The following is a 23768-nucleotide window of genomic DNA, read 5'->3' on the forward strand; positions in this document are numbered from 1 at the left end:
GGTTGATGTATTTTTTAATAAAATTTTCTGTACTTGCTGCTTCTCAAAAGAAAAGCACCACAGAAGTGTTCCTGTGGGTTAAATTAATCTGTACTAGGAAGCTAGCCAGGACTGGGAAAGCTGTGTACAAAGAGCAGTAATCCCCAGCACGTAGGGATTTACAATGAAACAGTGCCAGAGCTGAAGGGGGCCTTAAAGAGCATGGGGTTCAGTCGTGCCCTTATCTGGAGGTACATCAGAATTAGCTAGAAGCTTTTCCAAATAAAATTTCCTGACCCAAGATCCATAAGATCAGGATCTGCAGGATAGGACCTGGGTATCTATTTTTATTAAAGTTATTTATGAGTAAACGAATGTTTCGATGTGTTTGGAATCTATCTAAGGTATTCATGAGGACACTAATACTTCCAGAAATCCTTTAGCACTCAACTAATGTTTAGATAGGTTAAATGCTTTGGCTGAGATCACACAGCCAAGGCAGAACCAAAGCTCTACAGTTCAGAGCTGCACTACTCAGACATGGGCCTCGTAATACACCCATGGTACACCTGCTTGGCTTAAAAAGTGGTGCCACCAATGTGCATCATGGTAGATTTCTATCACCTCACTATGACTTAAGATGTGTGTACTGCTTGCCATCTTGTAGTACTTTTTTTTTTTTTTTGTAGTACTTTTATGTTGAAATCTGCTATCATATTCTGGAACATAGCCCAGGTAACCACAGTGCAAAGGACAAGCTAAGTAGGGTCTGGAATTTCAGCTTGACCCAGTGAGGGCAAGAGAGGGGGGAATCTAGAGCATGTTCTAGAAGGAAGACCAGTCCCGCAGGAAAAGCAGAGAAATTGCTATCAAAGAAGTCCTATATAGGACTAGGACATCCTAAAAGGTGAGCAAGCAGAGCATCCAGAATGCAGGCATTTTTCTGAGATGCTGGCAGCGGAGGCTAGTTCTTCCACCAGGTATCATGGCTCTAATACCAGGTCAGGGCAGGGTTTCAGCCTCTGGAGGGAAACTGACAAGAGCAAAGCAGGTCCTCAGATAAACGAAGCACAGTTCATAGTCTACTGGAGAGGCAAAGGACACAATTAATTTTAATGAGGAGAAGAACCAAATTCTTGGTTGGGTACTATGGAGTGCTTTCCAAAACAGGTGATGTCCCCAGGGACCAGGCTCCAGCGACCTGGAGGAGAAAAACCTTGGAACCTGGAGACCCAGGCAGAAGGGGTCCCTAGACCGGCAGCCAAGCCACCTTCCGTTAAGATCACCCAATAATTTTAGCCAGTTTGCCCACCAGACATTGGGCAGCACTCAGATATTTCCTAGACCTTTTGCTAAGAAATGCAAAGGTGGGACTACCGTTGGGCTGTCATTGTGAGTGCTGGGAATCAGACAGGATAGACAGAGATTAGCTACTAGACTGGGAACCATACTTGGAGTGAGGAAAGGAGCAAGCTTGACCTGATGTTGAGTCCAGGAGTGTTGGGATATATTCTACCAATACCTTAAACTCATTGACTCACTGGTGGGATGTTAGAGATATTAAGTTGCACATGCACGGAAACCCAAACCCTCCTGCTGCGCCACAGGGAGACATCATGGGCACAGAAGAGTGCAGGCACTGGAAGCAGGTTGCGTAAGTTCAAATCCCACCCACTCCACGTACTACCAAGTGACTTAATTTCTCACCACCTCAGTTCCCTCATCTGTAAAGCAGAGATGCTACCAGAAGTGTCAGCTTTATGGAGATGCTGTGCATATTAAATGATGGTGTAGGCAAAGCACTTAGCACAGAGCCTAGACCATGCTGAGTGGTCAGTAAGTGTTAGCTATTGCTACTCCTCTTGCTATTGTCATCAGTAGTTCTCATTGTCACCTCGCTTCCCACCAGTACTGTATCTGGACAGATGGGCTGAATGCACTGCTGGGGAAAGATATGATGAGTGACCTGACGAGGAATGACTTGGACACGCTGCTCAGCATGGAAATCAAGCTCCGCCTCCTGGACCTGGAAAACATTCAGATCCCCGATGCACCTCCACCCATCCCCAAGGAGCCCAGCAACTATGACTTTGTCTATGACTGTAACTGAAGCGCCTGGGGCCCAGAAGCTCCCCCTCCAAAACTGGAAGAGCTAGCTAACAGGAGAGAAGAATGAAAACGCTCCCATGCCTTGGAATCCGCTGTGGCAGAGGAAAGCTGTGGCCCACATTTCCTTTGGCCCCAGTGCCTCTAGCCCCGGCATCTTCCTGCCCCTCCCTGGCGTCCTGCTTACCGCCCTGATTCCGTTTCTAGACTCCGTTGCTTTAGGTCACCTCCCGTTGCTGCAGCCTAAGGTGGGAGAAAAGCAAAACCCACTGCCAGTAAGAGAGCCAAAGGGCCCTTCCATCTTCATCCTGGCAGGCAAGCCCTCCCCTCCTGGAGGCTGAAAGCCAGCAGCACCAGACCGCCCCCAAACCTACAGCCAGACCCAGGGGTGTGCCCGAGGCCTGTGTCTGGAAGAAACAGTCTAGCTACTTGAGAAGACCAAACACCTCCTCATTGCCCTGCTCTCTAGAGTCCGCTCACACCACCCGTTCCATGTGAATTGAAATCTGCTTCCAGACCCCCTCCCTCCCGCATCCCGGCCTTGGCCTGCCCTGTTCCTCTCTGGTCCCAAGAGCAGCAGCAGCTTCTTCCTGGTTCTCGCGACAGCGCTGGGTCTCCAGACACAGTCTGTGGGTCCCATGGCCACTTCACGTCTGCCCTGTGACTGTGACCACCCTTCCTGCCTCCCAGCTAGTCTTGGCTTTCCTGTCCCCGCCCCAGCCCAGACCTGCCTTCTTCATTGCCACACACCATTCCAGCCCCTTAGCTGAAAGCACAAATGGTGAAATCAGTCACCTTGCTCCATCTCTAATGTACTAAGTCTAAAAGCCTTGATGAGAGGCAGTTGCTTAACTAAGGGTTTGGTGGTCCTTCTCCAGGTGGTTCTGCTGAACACAGGTTTCCACAGGATGGTCAAGTATCCAAGTTTACATCGTTGTAATTATTACAGGTATTGACAGTTTGCAAGGGTTCAGGGTTGTTGGTTTGGCGGGGGAGGGGGGTGTATTTTTTGTTTGTTTTTTTTTTTTCTTTGCTTTGTTTTTGTACAAAAGAGTCTAACATTTTTTGCCAAACAGATATATATTTAATGAAAAGAAAAGATACATAAAGGTGTGTACTTTCCAGGGTTTGTTTTTTTTTTAATTATTTGAATCCTAAACCTCTTCCTGAGAATAACATTCCCCTAAACATGCTGTGGAATAAAATTAATTGTGATGAGTTGTGGGGCTGGTGTTTTGATTTGGTAATTTAGCTTCTTGCTGCTCAGGCATCAGCATCACCTGTGAGCTTGTGAGAAATGCAGAATCTTAAACCTCACCCCAGCCCTGCAGAATCAGGTGATGCACGTGCATATTAAAGTTTGAAAAGCACTGGCCTAGAGGACTCCTGACCATTGCTGTGTCACCATAGGCTCTGCACATCAGTAAAGAATGATCCTTCTAAGAAGACCATCTCAAGTCATCTAAAAAAATCAGACCCACTATGTAATAATATGATCTATTCATTTTACACTGTTGCCTCCTGACAGTGACTTTTTCTTTTATTTTTTCTTCCTTACCACTATATAATTTATGTAACTGACCAAATGAAACACATCACACTTTGAAGGAGTACAGTTAGCAAAGGAAAAGAATGCAGACCCATAGACCAGAAATCAGTCAAGCCAGAACTAAATGAATCTAACTATGAACTAATGAGATATGGGTCAGAGCCCAGCAAAGGACTTTTCTGAGGTTAGTTCCATTGGAGACATATCTGGATCATAAGCTCCAAGGGCTGGAAGGGATATCAGAAAGGTCCCAGTGATGCAGAATTTACAGCACAAGCCACTCTCGACTCTCAATAGAAGTGTTAGATGCCTTCAGGTCACTGCTGTTTATTGTTACTCAGTTGTGCAATTACAAATTGACCTGGGTTGAGATGACGTTACAGGAAAAAAAAAAAAAAAAAAAAAGACCTCCTTTATAACCCATAGTAATTCCCAAGCGATTATGCTTTACATCAGCACATTCACACCTGAGTGTCAAATTGATACTTCCTTTACATTAAGCTTTGATGATATTAACATGTATGTCCTTCATGTCAGGAGTACTTACTGATCTCCCCATCATCCTGATAAAATGATAAATGTTAGGTAAAAGAAAGCAGAGTCATACCGTTTTTTACTTAGGAATTACTGATTCCATCCATGAACAGGGGAATTCTTTGGACCAAGATATCTGAGGTCCTGGGACACTGAGTTTAAGAGATTGATTGTCCTATGACCCTTGCTAGGAAGAACAAGCCCTTCTCTCTTCTGTTGCTCCTGCTTTGGATTATTAAATAGAAACTAACCCTTTCAGGGCTATTAAAGAAAGCATTCTGCTTCATCCCTGTAGACCCTCCTCTCGAGGACTGGTGAGGTCCTGAGAGTGTGACATCACTCCTTCCTCTTGTGGTAGTATGGTGCAGGGTTGCTGTCCACATTTGGCCACCTCATCTTCTCAGCCTAGGCTGCCAAAGGCAACTTTCCCAGCCAGTGGGCTTCCCAGAGCCAGCTCAGCTCCCATCGCCACAGGTTTCTAAGCTTGGACAAATCAGCCAAAGCCAAGGGAGCACTGAAGGACGAGCCCAGTTTTGTCGTGAAGCCTAAGATGCATCCTCCAATTCAGCTTTACCTGAAATAAAACTGATCATTGAATTTTAATCTACTGATATTTTAATTCCTCTCTTATTCTTATTCAGAACCTATAGGGGAAAGGGTAATTAATTGGCATTCTCAAACACAAAAGTGACCAAGGGCAGGAAAATCTGATGATTATTGCAGAAGAAAAAGTGCAAGGCTGAATGTTTCTTGAGTCTATTTGCAAATCCATTCTAAACCACCTTCCAACTAACAACTAAAGCATTTCCTGCCTACCTGCTTTTATAATGAACTGATCAGTTGTACCATTGACACACATGCCTTTTATCGATTTTGTCTTAGTTATGAAATCTTTAACTTACTATAAACCTTTAGCTTAAAGGAAATAAAATATTCCTATCATAATCAAAAACATGCTTAGAGCTAGACACTAGGAATGCAACAAGAATAAAATTTGTAAAATCTGGAAGGTTATAATCAAGTAATTTAGTCGAACATAAAACCAAATAATTGCAGCACAGTGTGGAAGTGATACTATATAACCGTACAACATAGAGTAGTAGAAAGGAGGTTGTACTCAACATGCTTGAAAGTGGGGTAAGGGAAACCAAGAGAGGAGTAGAAACTTGAATTAGGTCTTGAAAGAGAGAAGCTGTTTGCCACGCAAGAGATAAACATTCCAAGTAGAGCAAAACATACAAACAGAGCCTGGAGGCAGGAAAACTGGTGACTATTCCAGAACCTGTAAAACATTCAGTATGGCCGGTATGTAGCATGGATATGAGAGGGCAAGCGAGAGGAGACTGCAGAGGATGTAGGAGGCACAAATCATGAAAATCCTGAGATGTTTGGCCAGGGATTTTACTTGAGGGCAAAAGAGTGTTAGGCAGAGGAGTGATGTTGTCAGATTTGCCATTCAGAAATATCACAAAGACAAAATACCCATGTGGGAAAAATGGAAGGTAGAGATATTAGCAAGAAGGTGATCTCAACATAGTCCCAAGCAAGAACCATTTGAGCCCAGACTTGGGTATAAACAATGGGAAAGGGGAGGAGAGTAAAGCCATTAAAGAGCAGAGTTAGCTGCCTTTTAAGTGAAGGAGAGAGAAGAATGCCAATGACTCCTGAGTTTCTGGAATGGGTGAGTAAGCAGATAACAAGGTTGTTACCTAAAATCAGGAAGAGAGGAGAAACGGGAGATTTTAGAAATAAAAGTGAGGGGAGATCATGAGACAGCTTGTTGGACTTCTCTAATCAAAGCAATGGAAGCCAAACCTCATTCTAAAATGCAAGTCTCATGACTTGAGAAACCTGTGGATGAGGGGCCTGGAAATTGTCATCGCTCAGTAAGTAAATCCCCTCCCATCCCTTTGGTCCCCCATCCATGCCCTGTCCCTTTCCCTCATGTCCTCTCCCTTCCTTTATGATAACACAGTGGTTGAATGATCTTTAGTATAGTTCAACTATACGGCATGTTTCAACCAATTCAGCCTGTTTTATGAAAAAGGAAAATAATAAGCAAAGGAGAGGAAGAAAGGAGAAAAATTTAAATTTGAACATACTCTTGAAATAAATATTTGAGGTAACTTGCAATGAAACCACAATTTAAAATAAACTTGGGGGTGGGTGGGTGGGCGGAGGATATAAGGTATAATTCTATATGAAAATATAGTTGTACCCTATATTTTTCTTTTAATGGAATTACATTTTTTTCTGACAGTAAAATGTAAAATGAAAGTTAAATGTTTTTAATCAGAACACACCCAAATGAAGGAAGGAAATAATTCTACCAGAAACATGATGTGTAGTTGATATACTTGAACATTAAATCTAAATCTGGGCTTCCTGGAAGCCAATGTAAATAAGGAAGCAAATTGGGATATATAGCTCTCATTTTTTAAATTAAATTTCTATCACCTCATAAGCAAATATCCTTTCCCAGGCACCAAATCTCGGAGAGGACATGCTATTAAAAGCACATAACACCTTCAATAAACACTTCTTAGTAGGTGCTATTTGTCTGCTACTCTGTTTTGCTAATGAAAAGAGTTACCCGCCCCCACCCCAAGCCCCTTGAGGGATGGAAGCAAACAGGTACCAGAGAAGGGGACTTCTGAATGCTAGAGTCAGTTTAGGGACAAAGTATAGAAGAATCAGAAGAGGAGCCTGGAAGTCGAGCAACCAAGGAAAGCTTGGCCAGACAAAGAGGTTCAGGAATGCACCGGGTGGGTCCAGGGCTAGGAGAGGTGCTGGGCACAGACAAGCAGGATCCAGGAACTGAATCCCCTTGCACTTCCATCAGGCACTCACTATGCAGCATGCACAGGGCACAGGGATACAAAAGTCAACAAGTGACTCGGCCTTCTAGAGTCTCATAGCCTAGGACAGGAAAGACAGACAAATAAATGCAATCCAGAGCTAAAAGGATCTTAACGTAGAGAACACTGAACTAGCACACAGAGCAGGAAGTGACTTCTTCTGCCTGGAGGGAGTGAGGCCTGAGAGAGGGTTGGAAGGATGAGCAGGAAGCCACCAGGTGACAAGGGAAAGAAGGCCAGGCTCACTCTCTACTCATCCTTCGGGTCCCAGTATGATCATTGCTTTCCCTGGACATTAAAGTCAAGGTTGGGGGCTCCGGCTCTGTGTTCCCAGAGCCACTTTTACTTATGGTCATTGAGATTTCACTGTCTTCCTCACTTGCCTTGGACCCTATGAAAGAGGGCACCTGGCCATCTGTTCTCACCACTTTCGTGCCCTACCCTGAGCCCAGTGCCAGGCACCTAACTGCACTCCATCAGCTCTAAGAGAATTGATCAAGGGCTTTTCTGGAAGGGGTAACAGCATGAGGCAATAGAAAGAGGAAATGGGTTATGGCTGGAACAGACATGAGTGTGGGAGAGAGAAAAGTAGGAGATAATCTTGGAAAAGAGAGTGAGGACCTTGAATGGCAGACCAAGAAGTTGGAACTATATTTTTTTATGTGGCCGGGGCCACTGACATAGATACTTAGGTGAATGGAGTAACCTGATTTGCATTTTAAGATCACCACTTTCATACTGACAGCAGCACAAAAGGCAAGTTGAGGAAGAGTGGGTCCAGAGGCAGGGAGACCAGGCTAAACATGTTTCCAAGGTGCCTCACTCTTTTTTCTTTAATTTCTTTTTTTCTATTTATGTAAGTGCAATATCACTATCACATTCTGCAAATGCAGCAGTTAACACCTTACTAGAAGAAGTGACTTGGCCGAAACATAAGTGGTAAAACTAGGATTTGAATCCAGATTCTCTGGTTCCAGCTTCTCCTTCTTAATTCCTTTTGCAAGCCATTTTATTTATTTGTTTGTTTGTTTATTTGTTTATTATTGAATTGCCATTGGCATACAATATTATATGTTTTAGGTGTACAACATAGTGATTTGATATATTTTCTACATTAAGAAATGATCACCACAATAAGTCTCGTTTCCACCTGTCACATACAGAGTTATTACAATATTATTGACTCTGTTCGCTATGCTGTATATTACATCCCATGACTTATTTCTTTTACAGTTGCAAGTAAAGGTGCCTCACTTTTAAGAAGGCTGAGCTTATCAATCAATCAATCAATCAAATTACTAGGATCAAACTGAGTTCAGAAAAGAATATATGTGTGTGCTGTAAAAGAGGTGAAATGATCATCATTGCAAAGACAGAAAAATTAAAGGCAAAAGGATGTATAATTGAAGCTTAATGTATAAATACAAAAATAGAAACAAGACCAGATCTTTCCCAGATTGCCTGAACAAACAAAATCTGGACAAATGCTGGTTGCAAGATATCTGCCTAAAATAAAATGACACAGAATAATTGAAAATACAGAGGTGAGCATGATATACCAGCAGATACAAAGCCACAGTTTCACATGAGGAAAAGAGATGGCAGGAGGGGAGAAAATAAATATCAGGAAAGTATAATGAAGATAAAAATCTGTGGAAAAAGAAAGTAACTTTATAATACTCTTTAACATTGATATAATTTACCATGTTGATATGACTGATGAGAATATCTAATGTCACTGCTAACCGGTAAAGGGCTTTCACTGGGACCTGACCTAGCTGACATCCTGATCCTGGACTTCCAGGCTCTAGAACTATGAGAAATTTCTGTTCTTATAAGCCACCTAGTCAGTGGTATTTTGTTATAGAAGCCTGAACAGACTGAGACACATGGTTTGTAGCTCACTTTCAATAAACTCTGGTTTGATGGTGTTCCACTTAAAATGTCACTTGAGGGCTTCCCTGGTGGTGCAGTAGTTGGGAGTCTACCTGCCGTTGCAGGGGACGCGGGTTCATGCCCTGGTCCGGAAAGAGCCATGGCCGCCGAGCCTGCGCGTCCGGAGCCTGTGCTCCGCAACGGGAGAGGCCACGACAGTGAGAGGCCCGCGTCCCGCAAAAAAAAAAAAAAAAAAGTCACTTGAAACGAATCACAGTTTTCTAAAACTGTGACAGTCCAGCAAACAAGACCTTACTGAATTTGCAGAGAAATTTTGCATAATTAAAACTTAACACAGGCGATTTTTATTTTATTTTATTTCATTTCACTTCATTTCATTTTTGGAAACAGGTAGTACCATCGACCAAAAATTCTAAGAGATTTAGCAAGGTCTGATGCTACTAAATATAATTTTTAAAAACAAAAGCACAAAATATGATAACAAAAAAAACACATATGAGAGAGAGAGAGAGAGAGAAAATGAGAATGTACATGTATGTTGAGGAAAAGCCTAACTTTGGAGCAATATCATGGTTGCACGGTTGTTAAGAAAATATAAGCTGTGAAGTCCTGTGCCAAATTCCAGTTCCAGTGCTTGCTCTCTGTGTGACCTAGTTATTTCCTGGTTTGTAAAATGTTGTCTATACAATTGTTTTATAACCACTATTGAAAGATTATATTAAATCATGTTTATAAGTTTCCTGGGACAGTGCCTTGAGTATAGTAAATACTCAAAAAATAGTAAATAGTGAATACTCACAGCTAGACTTTTCTGATGCCCAAAAATCAAACACATCCACTTGGATCCCTTTGAGCCTGAGAATAAGGCCACACTCCAACCCTCTTCCCAGGCTAGCTGCTGACCATGTGGATCTTCTTGTACCCTTCACACTTTGCCCTCATGAATTGCTACTGTCTTATTTCCACCATTCAGATCTTACCCCCACTCTCCTGTATGGTAGTAGTGGATGTTGAACAAGTGGGCCAGACCCTGGGTTTTACCTGCACAACCAGGATCAGTGGCCCAATCTGCAGGAATAGAGCTAAAGTGGAAACTAAGTCAACATGAAGGAGTTGGGCAGAACCGCAAGAGCAAGGTCGAAAGCCAAGGGGTATTCCATGTGGCACCAGGAATAATGGGGAACTGTCTGTATCTACCTTTATTGGACGTGAGAAGTGTGCTGCCTGTGTGCTTCTGGCTGCCATGTACTGACCACGTGGTTGGCAGGCGCTGGGCGACACGTTTTCCTTGCAGTACATCATTTTCCTCTCCAGGGGGCTGGTATTGTTACCTATTTCACAGATGAGAAATGCAAAGCTCAGAGAGTTTAGATAACTACCCAAGGTCACATAGTAAGGAAAGAGTTGAATCTGGGGCTTCCTCTGACACAATGCCCTGTACTGATTCAAAAGGACAATGTGTGGTGGACCCCTTCACCTTCTAATTCTTATGCTATACAGTTTTTTGAACCTAAATTTGGGACTTCACGTTTCTGTCCTGGATGAGGAGGAGCAGGTCATTGCATTTTGCTGGTGGAATCCCTTACCTCTGAAACATGAAGCTTCTCTAGAAGCTTCTTTTAGGAGCTGCGCACCATACACCAGCTTGCTTAAGGTCCGGCCGTTGCTGTCAGGGTCCCTCAGCCTGTGCATCACCTGCTCAGCCTCATACCTGAGCAGGTTCTCTCCAGCTGCATCAGTTCTCCTAGACTTTTCACCAGGGATGCGTAATGCCTTATTCTGGTCATAAGTTGTAAGAGAACTTTCACACTGTTCTTAAAATTCCCTACATGCCTTGATTGATTTATCTTGGATTCTCCAACTCTTCTCTTCCTGGCCCATCTCTCTCTCTCTTATACTTGCTCTTAGTTAAGTTTTTTTTCTATTAGCTACCTCCCCATTTTCTTTGGGATCATTGTGGTCCTTGCAAGCTGCCAGGGTAGCTCTTTAAGGTCAAATTCCAAAGTACATGCCCAGAATTTATGAGGAATCCCTCCAAATACAAAAGAGAGCTGCCTGTTTGCTTTTTCAGTGAGTGCCATAGGATCACTCCCTATGACAAGGAACATCTGTGTTTTTTCCTATAAAATAGCTTTCCAGCACTTTCCCCTTTAAAGACTAGTGGCCCTTTGAGAAGTGAGATCATTCCTTCACAAGACTGGATTTTGCATTTTCCTGTTTACATTTGGAAAAGAGCGATCTGCCAGTCACTGCAGAGTGCAAAGCAGAAGAGGGAGTAAAAGCCATTTGGGGAGTGGATCTTCGTACCCCAGCAGAGCCTGCCGTGGGGCAGTATTGCTGCATTGGCACATTTGACAGCTTTGTGTGGCTCTCCAAAGAGCAAGCACCCAAGGCTGATACTGCCTCTGGACAGGAAGGTCAGGTCACGCCATCCATCTGTCCTGCAGTGGGCTATCTATTTCCCACACCCACTGTGAGAGGGGTGAAGAGAAATGAACAGGCATACATGCAATTTTGTTTAGCCAAAGTCATTTCAACATCTGTAAAGCAACCACGAATTCATCCATCACCAAATAAAGTCATTATCGAAGCAGCTGTTACCCAGACATGACTCTCAGCTGAGGCAGTGGGAGAGCAATTTATCTCTTAGCAGCAGCTTGCCAACATCTCACTTGTGATTTATAGAGGAGGAGAAATCCTCAGAATATAAGGTTCAGGCAGATGTGTTGAAAATGGCTCTTCAAATTCTTTTGAAATTTTGTCTACTGTTATTCAACTTCTAAAATGCTCTTAGAAAATTTGGAATATTCAAAAGCAAGTATACAGGGAAAAAAATGACTTCTAATCAAGATAACCACATCAATATTTTAATACACACCCCTTCCAGGCATTTCTCCATCTGTTAGATAGATAGATAGATAGATGATAGATAGATAGATAGATAGATAGATAGATAGTTAGATAGATACTGTGTAATTGAGAATATATCACATATTTATATGTATTTGTATCATCAACTGAAAGGAATCAACCAGGAAAAATGAGTCTATCCATACAACTCTGCCCTCATTGTAGCCAGGATTCCTTGGGGTCTCATCCAGTGATCCTCCTTAGCTTTTTCTAATGTTTGGCATCTTATTTCACATGGCCACTCTCAGGACTTCTGGAAATGTCCCATGGTCAGTCTGGGCACCCTCAACTTCATATACCAGGATATCTCTCTAAGTTTCCTGTATACATGCTTCTGTGTTTCTCAGGATCCAGTATGAACAGATGAGAAGAATAACCAACTTAAGTAAATCCCATATATCAAATGGGGAAAAGTTGAAGGACATACTTCAAGTCAAAAGGAAATGAGATAATGCAGGATGTTAGAGAAATACAGAGCCCAACTTGAAGACCAAAGAGGAAAGAAATGCAGGCCACGTCAGGCTGAATAGAACTCTTCCCCCTACACTCAGTAGTAAGAGCTATCCCATTTGGGTATTTTTCCCAACTCTCTTTCAAACCCTCTTTATGAGAAAGGAAGATATATCAGGCATATTCCTTACCTTCAAGGAACTCATGCATAAGAATATATACCATCCTCTAGGGCCAGGTTTCTCCACCATGGCACTACTGACATTTAGGGCCAGTTAATCCTCTGTTATGCGGGGCTGTCCTGGGCTTTGTAGGATATTTAGCAGCACCCCTGGATTCTACCCACTAGATTCTAGTAGTACCTCTCTCCACCCCACCCCGACCAGCAAGTTGTGACAACCCAAAATGTCTCCAGATATTGCCAAATACTTTTGGGGGGCAAAATTGAGATTCTCCCCAACTGAGAATTACTGAACTCGATATGGGGGATGGGGACAGGGGGATATTCTTCCGCTTGCTGACATCAAGCAAAATAATCCTATTTGCAAATCGTTGGAAAAAAATTCCAGCAGCAATGACCTTAGGGACATCAGGGCCATTTGGGTTTGGGAAAGAGAAAGGAAATAAAAATGGATTCACATAACTCATTTCTTTTAAACCTCTCGACAATCTTTCAAGGTAAGCTTTATTCGCTCACTTTACAGGGGAGAAGACCAAGACTCAGAGAGGTTAAGTAACTGGCCCAGGACCACAGAGCAGGTAATCGGAGCGCTCCCCACTCCACAGTGCTGTATGTAGCCAAAAAATAAGAGTTCCTAGAGTTTGGAGAAAGGAAATCTTACAAATTCTAAATTTATACATTTAAAATCGGAAAACCTGAAGAATGAGGTGATGGGTCTGAAGGGAGGAAGGCTTGAGTGACTTCAAAACCTGAGTGACTCCAAAGAGAATATTTTACCCACTTTGAAATGGTTTGTTTAGAATTACTTTGTCAGCAACATTTGTCGTTGCAATATTTTGTCTACTGATTGGGCCCTACAATTAAGCCTCCCTTGATGAAGGCATGTTAAGGCTAATTTTAAATCTGATTACCGTCAGCACGACATCCACTTGGAGCTGCTTTTCAAACAAGCAGCAGTGTTTTCCTGGGGATGTCAGTGTCGGAATTTGTGGCCAGAAGTCTCTGCAGCCACATGTTCCTCTCCCACCCCTGTAACTCCCTCCAGACACCGTCAGTTCGCAGCATCTTAAACTCAAAGCACCTTGACGCAAAGTAAGCTGCAGCGCTTCTCTCAGGAGCCCAGACATGCCATGGTGTCTAAGCATTGGCCTGAATCAGAGAACAGAGGAAGATTGAGCATCTAATCAGGTTATTATGAGAAAAGGATCTGGGTCATGTCCTGCCGTCCCTTGACTTGAAGCTTCTGTGTTAATAATAGTAATATGTGATTTATACCACCTCTGCCCTATTGTGGAAGGATAAAGGCGAGGGGGATGGACACGGATTATTAAAAAGCCTCTCGGCCCCAAGCTTTCCATTGTCTCTGGTCCTTCTGGTCCTTCTTTGAATAAAACATATGTTAAGCAAGACAGGAACTCTTCAGACCCTCTTCAATCAGTGGAGAAGCTGACCGTCCACCTCTGCTGCTTAAGATGACACCACACTCAGAAAAGTGTGCCAAAGGGGGCAGCACAGGGCAGAGCCAGTGCTGTGGAATCAATTCTGGCATCTGCACATCGGCCTGGGTCCAGTGCTAACCAATCTTTTTTCTGACTCTCAATTTTCCCCGCTCCTCTTTATGGTCCCCTTTGTGATGGTACACATCTCTGCACACTACTGTTTTCATTAATTCCCAGCACCCAAACAAGGAACATAAAATCCTTGCTTATCTCTTCAGACCCATCTCACTTACAGTGAGGGCTTGAAAAGTGCGGGGTTGATGAAGATAGAAGAGAGATTTGGGAGGTAGAAGAGGCAGCACCTTGTGGCCCACTGAGTGTGGGAGTGAACCCGAGGGAGCAGTCCAGAGTGACCGTGAGGTGACTTGCTTCATTGATCAGGGCAATGGTTACACATTAAGCAGCAGAATGAACTCGGGGTGGGAGGAACACATCTGAGGGGAAGATGGGTGACTCAGTTTAGGTCATGGAGGTTTGAGTACCCAGGGCCACCCCAAGACCTGTGCCGGGAGAAGAGACGAGCTCTCTCTGCCACAACCCAATTGCTCCAACAAGCTGGATCTCTGCTCCATTGTCTACACAGATTACGGAAGGTGACCTAAAAGGAAATGGGGCAAGCCAGGGTCTTAAAGTAAAAATTTTGGCAGTGGGGGAAATAGGAGAAGAAGGAGGCTACTGGTTTCTTCCTTGCATTTGCAGACCCACCCAAAATTGACATTGACGAAAGGGACTCAGTCTTCACATTCTGGAATAGCATCTGGGCTGCAGCTCTGATATCTAAGCTCAGTGGTGAAGACTTCAGTCTCGCCGCTAAAAGACACCTGCCTGGGGCCAGGAAGAGTCCACAGCCTCCCTCAGCAGCAATTTACTTGTTTGCTTATGCTTTTCATTGTTGATATTATTGTTATTTTTAATATCTCAACTTTAAAATGGCTTTTTGTTATGTCATTTTGGTGTGTTTTTCCTCCTTTTGAAGTATCTAGTCTTATCTAGCTGATTTCCCGTTCGATATTTGACCTTTTCTGAGCTCAGAGCCAGAGTTTCCCTTTTTATTATTTTTCCTTGTTTTTATTTTTAACATTCTACTTTACATTACATTACATAAATTTGGATTCATTTTGATTTTCATTTTAGCTTTAGAGCTGAAGGTGTTTAAATTTTTATCTCTAAAAATCCTTCCCTTTGCCTCTGTTTGAATTTTTACTTTAATCCTTTTATTGATTCATTTAAAAAATATTTTTGTCTTTTATTCATTTTCAAAATTTCTACCCTTAAATTTTTAGCCCATCTCTCACAATCATTTTCTTACTAGGTTTTCTCTTTTTAATTTCTTTTTAAATTTATTCTTAACATTAAATCTATCATTTCTCCCGCTGTTTATTGTTGGTTTTGTTGTTGCATTAGGTTCTGGAAATAATTCCCCTATTTCCCATGCAAAACAGAGATTAGACGTCTTTTCCCTTCTAACTGTATACCTCCTTCCTTTCTGTCTGGCCCTGACGTTTTTAGAAGTGAATTCTAAAATAAATTAGATATGCAAACACACACACACACACACACACACACACACACACACACACACACACCTCTTACCTTATAAAATGAAATCCCTTCCCAGTCAAGAAAGCTGCCTCTGAAGATGTACATCTGAAGATTTGGAATGACGTATCACTTCACCACATTATAAAAAGCCATGGCATTTATAATCTTTGACTCCAAAGAATTCAAAGAACAATAGAAGAGAGGGATTTCAATGGTCTGCTCTGCAGACCACTTGCATCAAAATCTTCCAGGTTGTTTGTAAAACAGCCTGGGTCCCATTTCCATTTTTAACAAGCTTCCCAGATGATCACTTACATTAAAGTTTGAGAACAATTGCTTTATTGTGCTAAAGCCTATCTATATCTACATATAGGTATATACAAAACCATTGAAGCTATTATGAATAATTGTTACTTCCGGGGAGTGAGACAGAATGGTGGGGCAAATATAACTTTTAAAATAATAAACATTTGCTACATTTGTAGCAATAGTTTTAATTAAATAATTTTTAAAGTTATTACACACTCCTTTGGATATTTTCTTATGCTGTCAGAGTCTCTTTTGACTTTAAGATAGAAAGTAGAACAAGTTACAAGTACATAGCCTCTAAAATACTGACACTGCCTCTCACTACATTAAGACAGGAGTTAGAATTCCGTGGAGTGCCACCATAGGAAATTTACCTGCTCTGGCCCTGCCATGTTCCTCTTCAAAGAACTGGAAACAAACAAGGAGGGATGAGGTCACCCAGTTTCTCTTCCTTCCACTCCTTTCATTTAGCTTCCACATGTCTACAGGATGGAGAGCAAACATTTGGCAGAGAATTCACTGGTGGGAATGAGTGAGGCTGTCCTTGTTTTAACACTCCAACTACTTTCATTGTCCTATTGCCAAACATTTATTTACACAGCCCCATGCCACTTCTAGAGAGATTTCCGGATCAAGGCTCCCCAGCTAACTTTAATTGGTCAAGGCCAAGAGCTTGTCAGTGTAGTCTTTAGGGATTTTAGCCAGGGTCAGGCCCTGAGCAACTGGCATAAGGATGGCAAGAAGACTGGAGAGGACAGGAAATCTGCTATCACATACTTGGTGGACTACCTGGATTAGTGCCTGTGGCATGTCTGGCTCAATATTTATGAAATCCCATTATCAGCATTTCTCTAAACTCCAGGGTATGTGTGTGGGGTTGGAGATAGGGTGAGCAGGTTGCCTCCCTCAGACCCTGTGCCCAGAATCATTCCTGTGTGTTGAAAGGCCCTGCCTCCACCCCTCTTTGCTCTTCCCTTATAGCTTGGGCATTTAATTTGAGCAAGCATCTCTAATCATCTCTTTAGGATAGATTCCAAGAAGTCAGATTACTAGGTCAAAGAGTAATCCTACTTTGAGAACCTTAATTTATGTCTATTCATTAGGCAAGTCTTAGGTTTTTCCCACTGCATGACCAATTATAGACAAACATTCTATAACAGATATGTGTTTGTGGGTATATGAATAACAAATTATTAGAAATAGCAGAGCTTTAATGCTCTTCAATGTACATAACACTTGACTAGCCCCAATCTACTGATCGGTGGTCCACAAAGCCTTCAGTGATAATGCCATGCTCTATATAAAAGAAAAGTTTAAGGTTTCTGACTCAGGATAGTCAAACTAATGTGGAATCTATAGTTTGAATGATCCAGATGTGCTGTGTCAGCTAGTCAATAAACTAAAGGATCCATGTGTCTTGATGGCTGTGGAAATGCAGGCTCATGCATATAATATGCCAACACTCCAGAGGATCTATCAAAATAGAGAAATAATTCACACACGGTAAGAGTCTTTTTTTAGGTATACAATTCAGTGATATTTAGTATATTCACAAGGTTGTGCAATGCCACTATCTAAGCCCAGAATATTTTTAGCACTCCACAAAGAGACTCCATACCCATCAGCAGTCCCTCTACATTTGTCCTCCCTCCAGCCCATAGCAACCACTAATCTGCTTCCTGTCTGTATGGATTTGCCTATTCTGGGCATTTCACGTAAATGGAAGTATACAGCACATGGCCTTCTGTGACTGGCTTCTTTCCCTTAGCAGAACATTTTCAAGGTTCATCCATGTTGTAGCATGTGTCAGTACTTCGCTTCTTTTTATGGCTGAATAATATTGCATCGCATGGATATACCACATTTTGGTCATCCATTCATCTGTGGAGGGTTTTTAATGTTAGCTTTTAATTTATTATGGAATACACCCAGAAAAGATTATACTAATGATAATTATACACTTTGATGAATTCTTACCAAGTGAGTAATCAGCACTCACATTGTGAAACAGATCATTACCAGAACCCCAAAAGCCCCACTGGGCCCTTTTCCAGTCCCTAAGTACCCTCCAAATATCACCATTATCTTAATTCCTAACTCTACAGATTAGTTTTGCCTGTTTTTGAAATTTATACACGTGAAATCCTACACTCTATGCTGTCTCTTGTGTCTGGTTTCTTTCACTCAACTATATATCTGTGAGATTCATCCATGTTGTGGCATATAGCTACAGTTGATTCTTTCTCAATGCTGTATGGTTTTCCATTGTGTAAATACTACTGTTGATGGATATTTGGGTTTCATTTTTTTGCTGTTGCTCACAGTGTTTTACAGTCTCTAGGTGAATATATGTGCACATTTTTGTTGGTTACACATCTAGGAGTGGAATTGCTGGCTCATAGGTGCATATATGTTCACTTTTAATACATACTATGGAATAGTTTTCCAAAATGATTATATCAAGTTACAATCTCACCCTCCGTGTATGGGTGTTACGGTGGCTTCACATCCTTGTCAACAGAGAGTATTATCTTTTTCATTTCAGTCATTCTGGTGGAGGTATACTGGTATCACACTATTTTAAAAATTATTTCACTAATAAAGTTCAGCACCTTTTCATATAGTTATTGGCCACTTAAAGCTTTCTTTTCTGAAGTGACTGTTCAAAGTTTAATTTTAATGTAGTCCATGTTACAAATGTTTTCCTTTATGGTTAGTAATTTTTTTATACGTCATGTTTGAGAAAGCTTTTCCTACCCCAAGGTCATGAGATTGTGTTTTAATATGCTTAATATTGATGTGTTTGATATTGAAATGTTTATTAATTATCAACTTTATACAAAATGGTGAATATATCTCTGTTATGGCCCCATCAGGAAAGGCACACAATGTATCAGAGATATCTGAATGGAAATAAGAACAAAGGAACAAATCATAGCATACAGTCTGCCAACACCTAGCAGAGATCACATACTTCTCTCTGTTAGCCTTTAAAAGAACCTGGTCCACAGTTGTCTTTCAATTTATTGTTTTTGGCTGTATCTCTAATTCTTTTCCAGCTTGTACATCATTCTCATTTGTGGAAACAATTTGTTTTGACTTCTTAATCTGTGTCTTTTTGTCTAAATATAAACCATATTTTATGACTCTATTAGTCAATTTGTAACCATCCAAGCAGGAGTAAGGAAATTTCTAGGAAGAGCAGCTCAACAATGTTCCAATAGATTTATCTCTCCATCCGAACTCTTCTCAAACATGCCAAGTGTCCTTCCAATTACCAATCTGGTGACACTTTGAGCATCACTATAATTTATGTCAGAGGGAGTCTAGGGGGCAAGAAAGACAAATTAGCCAGATTTTCAACGGCATTGCACTGTCACATGAAACAGAAAGATTGTACAAAAGCCAGCTCCTCTCCAAGGGTCATGGTGCCTTCCTGGCTCATCCTGATATACACAATATTTGCATCAAGCTAATAGTGATTATTGATTCTGATACTGTGTCACACTGCAAATGCAAAACGTACTCTCTTTCCAAATTATCTGCTGCTAAATAATATGATCAGGCAGAGTTGCACAACCAGATTGTCAAGAAAGGAATGATTCACTGGGTGCTTGGAATAGCTAGCCAGCACATCAGAGATTCTCACACCCTCACAAAGCACAGCAGCTGCATCTCCTGAGGATGGGAAGCTTTCTGAGCACATTTCATTATGAAGCATGGAAACACTCACAAAACGGGACCAAGGGGAGAATTAGCAACAGCAAGGGAATGAGAGGCACAGGTCAGAATGACATGTGTTTGCCCCAGTGGCACTCCTTAATCCACACAGCAGGTGTGGAGGGCTGAGACTGTGGGCCATAGGATTGCTTCCCCAGAGACTGGGTAAGATAATGGCTTGATCTTGTCTCCAAAACTCTCAATTCTCTCAAAGTTTGGGAGAAACAGATAGATAATGAGCTAAGAATATAAAAAATGCTTATTAAAAGGTACCATGTATGAAGAATCAGGGAGTTCCATTGTCTAGTGAAGTGAGTAATACCATCTCTCCAATACAGCCTGAAAAACATTAGCCACTAATTCCTTTTATCCTAAACTAAGTTCTGTTGCAAGATATAGCCTCTCTGCTCTGTGATTGGAGCATCTCTATTCTGTAATGTCAGTATTTGTCCTAGGTTCAGCCTTATCTGTAGAGTGGGAAGTGGAGTTTATTCTGCTCTCTTTGACATGAGCTGAAGACATGCCCTGCAGCGGGCATGCACATGGATGCCATAAAACATCACGTGACTCTGTCTGAGGTCCACCTTTCTGCAGTGATCAGAAATTTGATCACTTAATTGATGGTTTAATTAATGGATGCCATTGTTTATGTAGGCCAGTGAATTCCAAAGTTGGCTCCTGTTAAGAGCCATCTGGGCAGCTTCTGAAAAATACCCATTTCCTATATCTCATTCCAGAATATTTGGATTCATTTTGTTAATCTTCTTGATTTTGAAGTTCTTGAGGTGAGCCTGATCATCAAAAAAGTTTGGAAACAGTTGGGGTAGGTTAAAATAAAAGTAGGAAGTAATGAAGAGCCATTGAAACAGTCATATCAGAATTTATGTGTGCTAAGGCCGAGGTCATGGAAGCAAATGAGATGCTGCCTGTTCCTGTAACTTCTTACTCGGTAAAGTCCTGAGGATGGAATTTCCTACCACAATGGCTTTCCCCCTCTTTCTACTCACTAAATGCCTAAAGTGCATCTTTTTCCTTTCCCTGTGGGGGCAGGGAGTTGGGGAAACCAGACTTCTAAATCTCATGGAATGGGTTCTCAAATGTAAAGGGAGTTTTGTTACCAGAATATAGGGGAAGGAGAATGGAAAAACCATTGTGCACCACAGAGAAATTGCCAACTGCTAACATTATACAATCATCTGTCCAGGATGGAAAGAGGAAAAGAGAAAAGCTTAAATAGCCTGCTGCAAGTTGGATGATACCAAGTTTGGAATGTTTGAGCAGTGTCATGTGCAATCTCTGCTCCTGGGAGGATGTAATTGTGCTGCATAGAAAATATCTTGTTGCCTGTGTTTCTTTACAGCAAAGGAGGATTTCATCTCCAGCTCCAAGACAGAAATGGTTTTTCCCTTCTAAAGGAATTTTAAGCATCCTTCAACTTGTTACAGTATGCCAACCACATGGTCATCAGAGCTGAGAGCATGGGGTGTAACAGCCAGAACAGGTAATCACAGAATCTACACTGACAGAAACAGGCAGTCTACCTGAAAAAGAATTCAGAGTAATGATAATAGAGATGATCCAAAATCTTGGAAACAGAATGGAGACAATAAAAGAAATGTTTAACAAGAAACTGGAAGAACTAAAGAGCAAACAAACAATGATGAACAACAAAATAAGTGAAATTAAAAATTCTCTAGAAGGTATTAATAGCAAAATAGCTGAGACAGAAGAATGGATAAGTGACCTGGAAGATAAACGAGTGGAAATAACTACCACAGAGCAGAATAAAGAAAAAAGAATGACAAGAATCAAGGACAGTCTCAGAAACCTCTGGAACAACATGAAATGCACCAACATTTGAATTATAGGGGTCCCAGAAGAAGAAGAAGAGAAAAACAAAGGGATTGAGAAAATATTTGAAGAGAATATAGTTGAAAGCTTCCCTAATATGGGAAAGGAAATAGTCAATCAAGTCTAGGAAGCACAGAGAGCCCCATACAGGATAAATCAAGGTGAAACATGCCAAGACACATATTAATCAAACTATCAAAAATTAAATACAAAGAAAAAAATATTAAAAGCAGAAAGGGAAAAACAACAAATAATATACAAAGGAATCCCTATAAGGTTAACAACTGATTTTTCAGCAGAAACTCTGCAAGCCAGAAGGGAGTGGCAGGACATATTTAAAGTGATGAAAGGGAACAACCTACAATCAAGATTGCTCTAACCAACAAGGATCTTATTCAGATTCGACACAGAAATCAAAACCTTTACAGACAAGCAAAAGCTAAGAGGATTCAGCACCATCAAACCAGCTTTACAACAAATGCTAAATGAACTTCTCTAGGCAGGAACAACAAGAGTAGGAAAAGACCTATAATAACAAACCCAAAACAATTTAGAAAATGGTAATAGGAACATGCATATTGATAACTACCTTAAATGTAAAGGGATTAAATGCTCCAACCAAAAGACATAGACTGGCTGAATGGATCCAAAAACAAGACCTGTATATATGCTATCTACAAGAGACCCACTTCAGACCTAGGGACACATACAGACTGAAAGTGAGAGGAAGGAAAAAGATATTCCATGCAAATGGAAATCAAAAGAAAGCTGGAGTAGCAATTCTCATATCAGACAAAATAGACTTTAAAATAAAGACTATTAGAAGAGTCAAAGAAGGACACTACATAATGATCAAGGGATCAATCCAAGAAGAAGTTATAGCAATTGTCAATATATATGTACACAACATAGGAACACCTCAATACATGAGTCAAGTGCTAACAGCCATAAAAGGGGAAATCAACAGTAACACAATCATAGTAGGGGACTTTAACACCCCACTGTCACCAATGGACAGATCATCCAAAATGAAAATAAATAAGAAAATACAAGCTTTAAATGATACATTAAACAAGATGGACTTAATTGATATTTATAGGACAATCCATCCAAAAACAACAGAATACACTTTCTTCTCAAGTGCTTATGGAACATTCTCCAGGAGAGATCATATCTTGGGTCACAAATCAAGCCTTGGTAAATTTAAGAAAATTGAAATTGTATCAATCTTTTCTGACAACAACACTGTGAGACTAGATACCAATTACAGGAAAAAAATTGCAAAAATTACAGATACACGGAGGCCAAACAATACACTACTAAATAACCAAGAGATCACTGAAGAAATCAAAAAGGAAATTAAAAAATACCTAGAAACAAATGACAAGGAAAACATGACGACCCAAAACCTATGGGATGCAGCAAAAGCAGTTCTAAGAGGGAAGTGTATAACAATACAATCCTACCTCAAGAAACAAGAAACATCTCAAATAAACAACCTAACCTTACACCTAAAGCAATTAGAGAAAGAAGAACAAAAAAACCCCCAAAGTTAGCAGAAGGAGAGAAATCATAAAGATCAAATCAGAAATAAATGAAAAAGAAATGAAGAAAATAATAGAAAAGTTCAATAAAAATAACAGCTGGTGCTTTGAGAAGATACACAAAATTGATAAACCATTAGCCAGACTCATCAAGAAAAAAAGGGAGAAGACTCAAATCAATAGAATTAGAAATGAAAAAGAAGTAACAACGGACACTGCAGAAATACAAATTATCATGAGAGACTACTACAAGCCACTATATGCCAATAAAATGGACAACCTGGGAGAAATGGACAAATTCTTAGAAAACTACAACCATCCAAGACTGAACCAGGAAGAAATACAAAATATAAACAGACAATCACAAGCCCTAAAATTGAGACTGTGATTAAAAATCTTCCAACAAACTAAAGTCCAGGGCCAGATTGTTTCACAGGAGAATTTTCTGAAACATTCAGAGAAGAGCTAACACCTATCCTTATCAGACTCTTCCAAAATACAGCAGAGGGAGGAACACTCCCAAACTCATTCTATGAGGCCACCATCACCCTGATACCAAAACCAGACAAAGATGTCACAAAGAGGGAAAACTACAGGCCAATATCACTGATGAACATGGATGCAAAAATCCTCAACAAAATACTAGTAAACAGAATCCAACAGCACATTAAAAGGATCATTCACCATGATCAAGTCGGGTTTATCCCAGGAATGCAAGGATTCTTCAATGTACACAAATCAATCAACGTGATACACCATATTAACAAATTGAAGGAGAAAAACCATATGATCATCTCAATAGATGCAGAAAGAGCTTTTGACAAAGTTCAACACCCATCT

At 41.1% G+C, this 23768-nt stretch overlaps 1 protein-coding gene across 10 annotated transcripts in view; it reads left to right on the top strand.

Moving 5' to 3' along the window:
- ELMO1 (engulfment and cell motility 1) overlaps window positions 1–23768 on the top strand; it is an 803227-nt gene that overhangs the window by 773954 nt on the left and 5505 nt on the right. For 8 of the 10 annotated variants that reach the window (XM_067042328.1, XM_067042327.1, XM_067042330.1 and 5 more), the window contains one exon: window positions 1889–3303. In XM_067042328.1, the coding sequence (XP_066898429.1) occupies window positions 1889–2089 (201 nt within the window). In that variant the 3' untranslated portion in view covers window positions 2090–3303. Of the gene's footprint in view, window positions 1–1888; window positions 3304–12986; window positions 13042–14661; window positions 14848–23768 lie in introns of those variants that run through there. The other 2 variants (XM_067042331.1, XM_067042332.1) reach the window with 2 other exon arrangements.

Source organism: Kogia breviceps, chromosome 9 (assembly GCF_026419965.1).
Source record: "Kogia breviceps isolate mKogBre1 chromosome 9, mKogBre1 haplotype 1, whole genome shotgun sequence".
NCBI lineage: Eukaryota > Metazoa > Chordata > Mammalia > Artiodactyla > Physeteridae > Kogia > Kogia breviceps.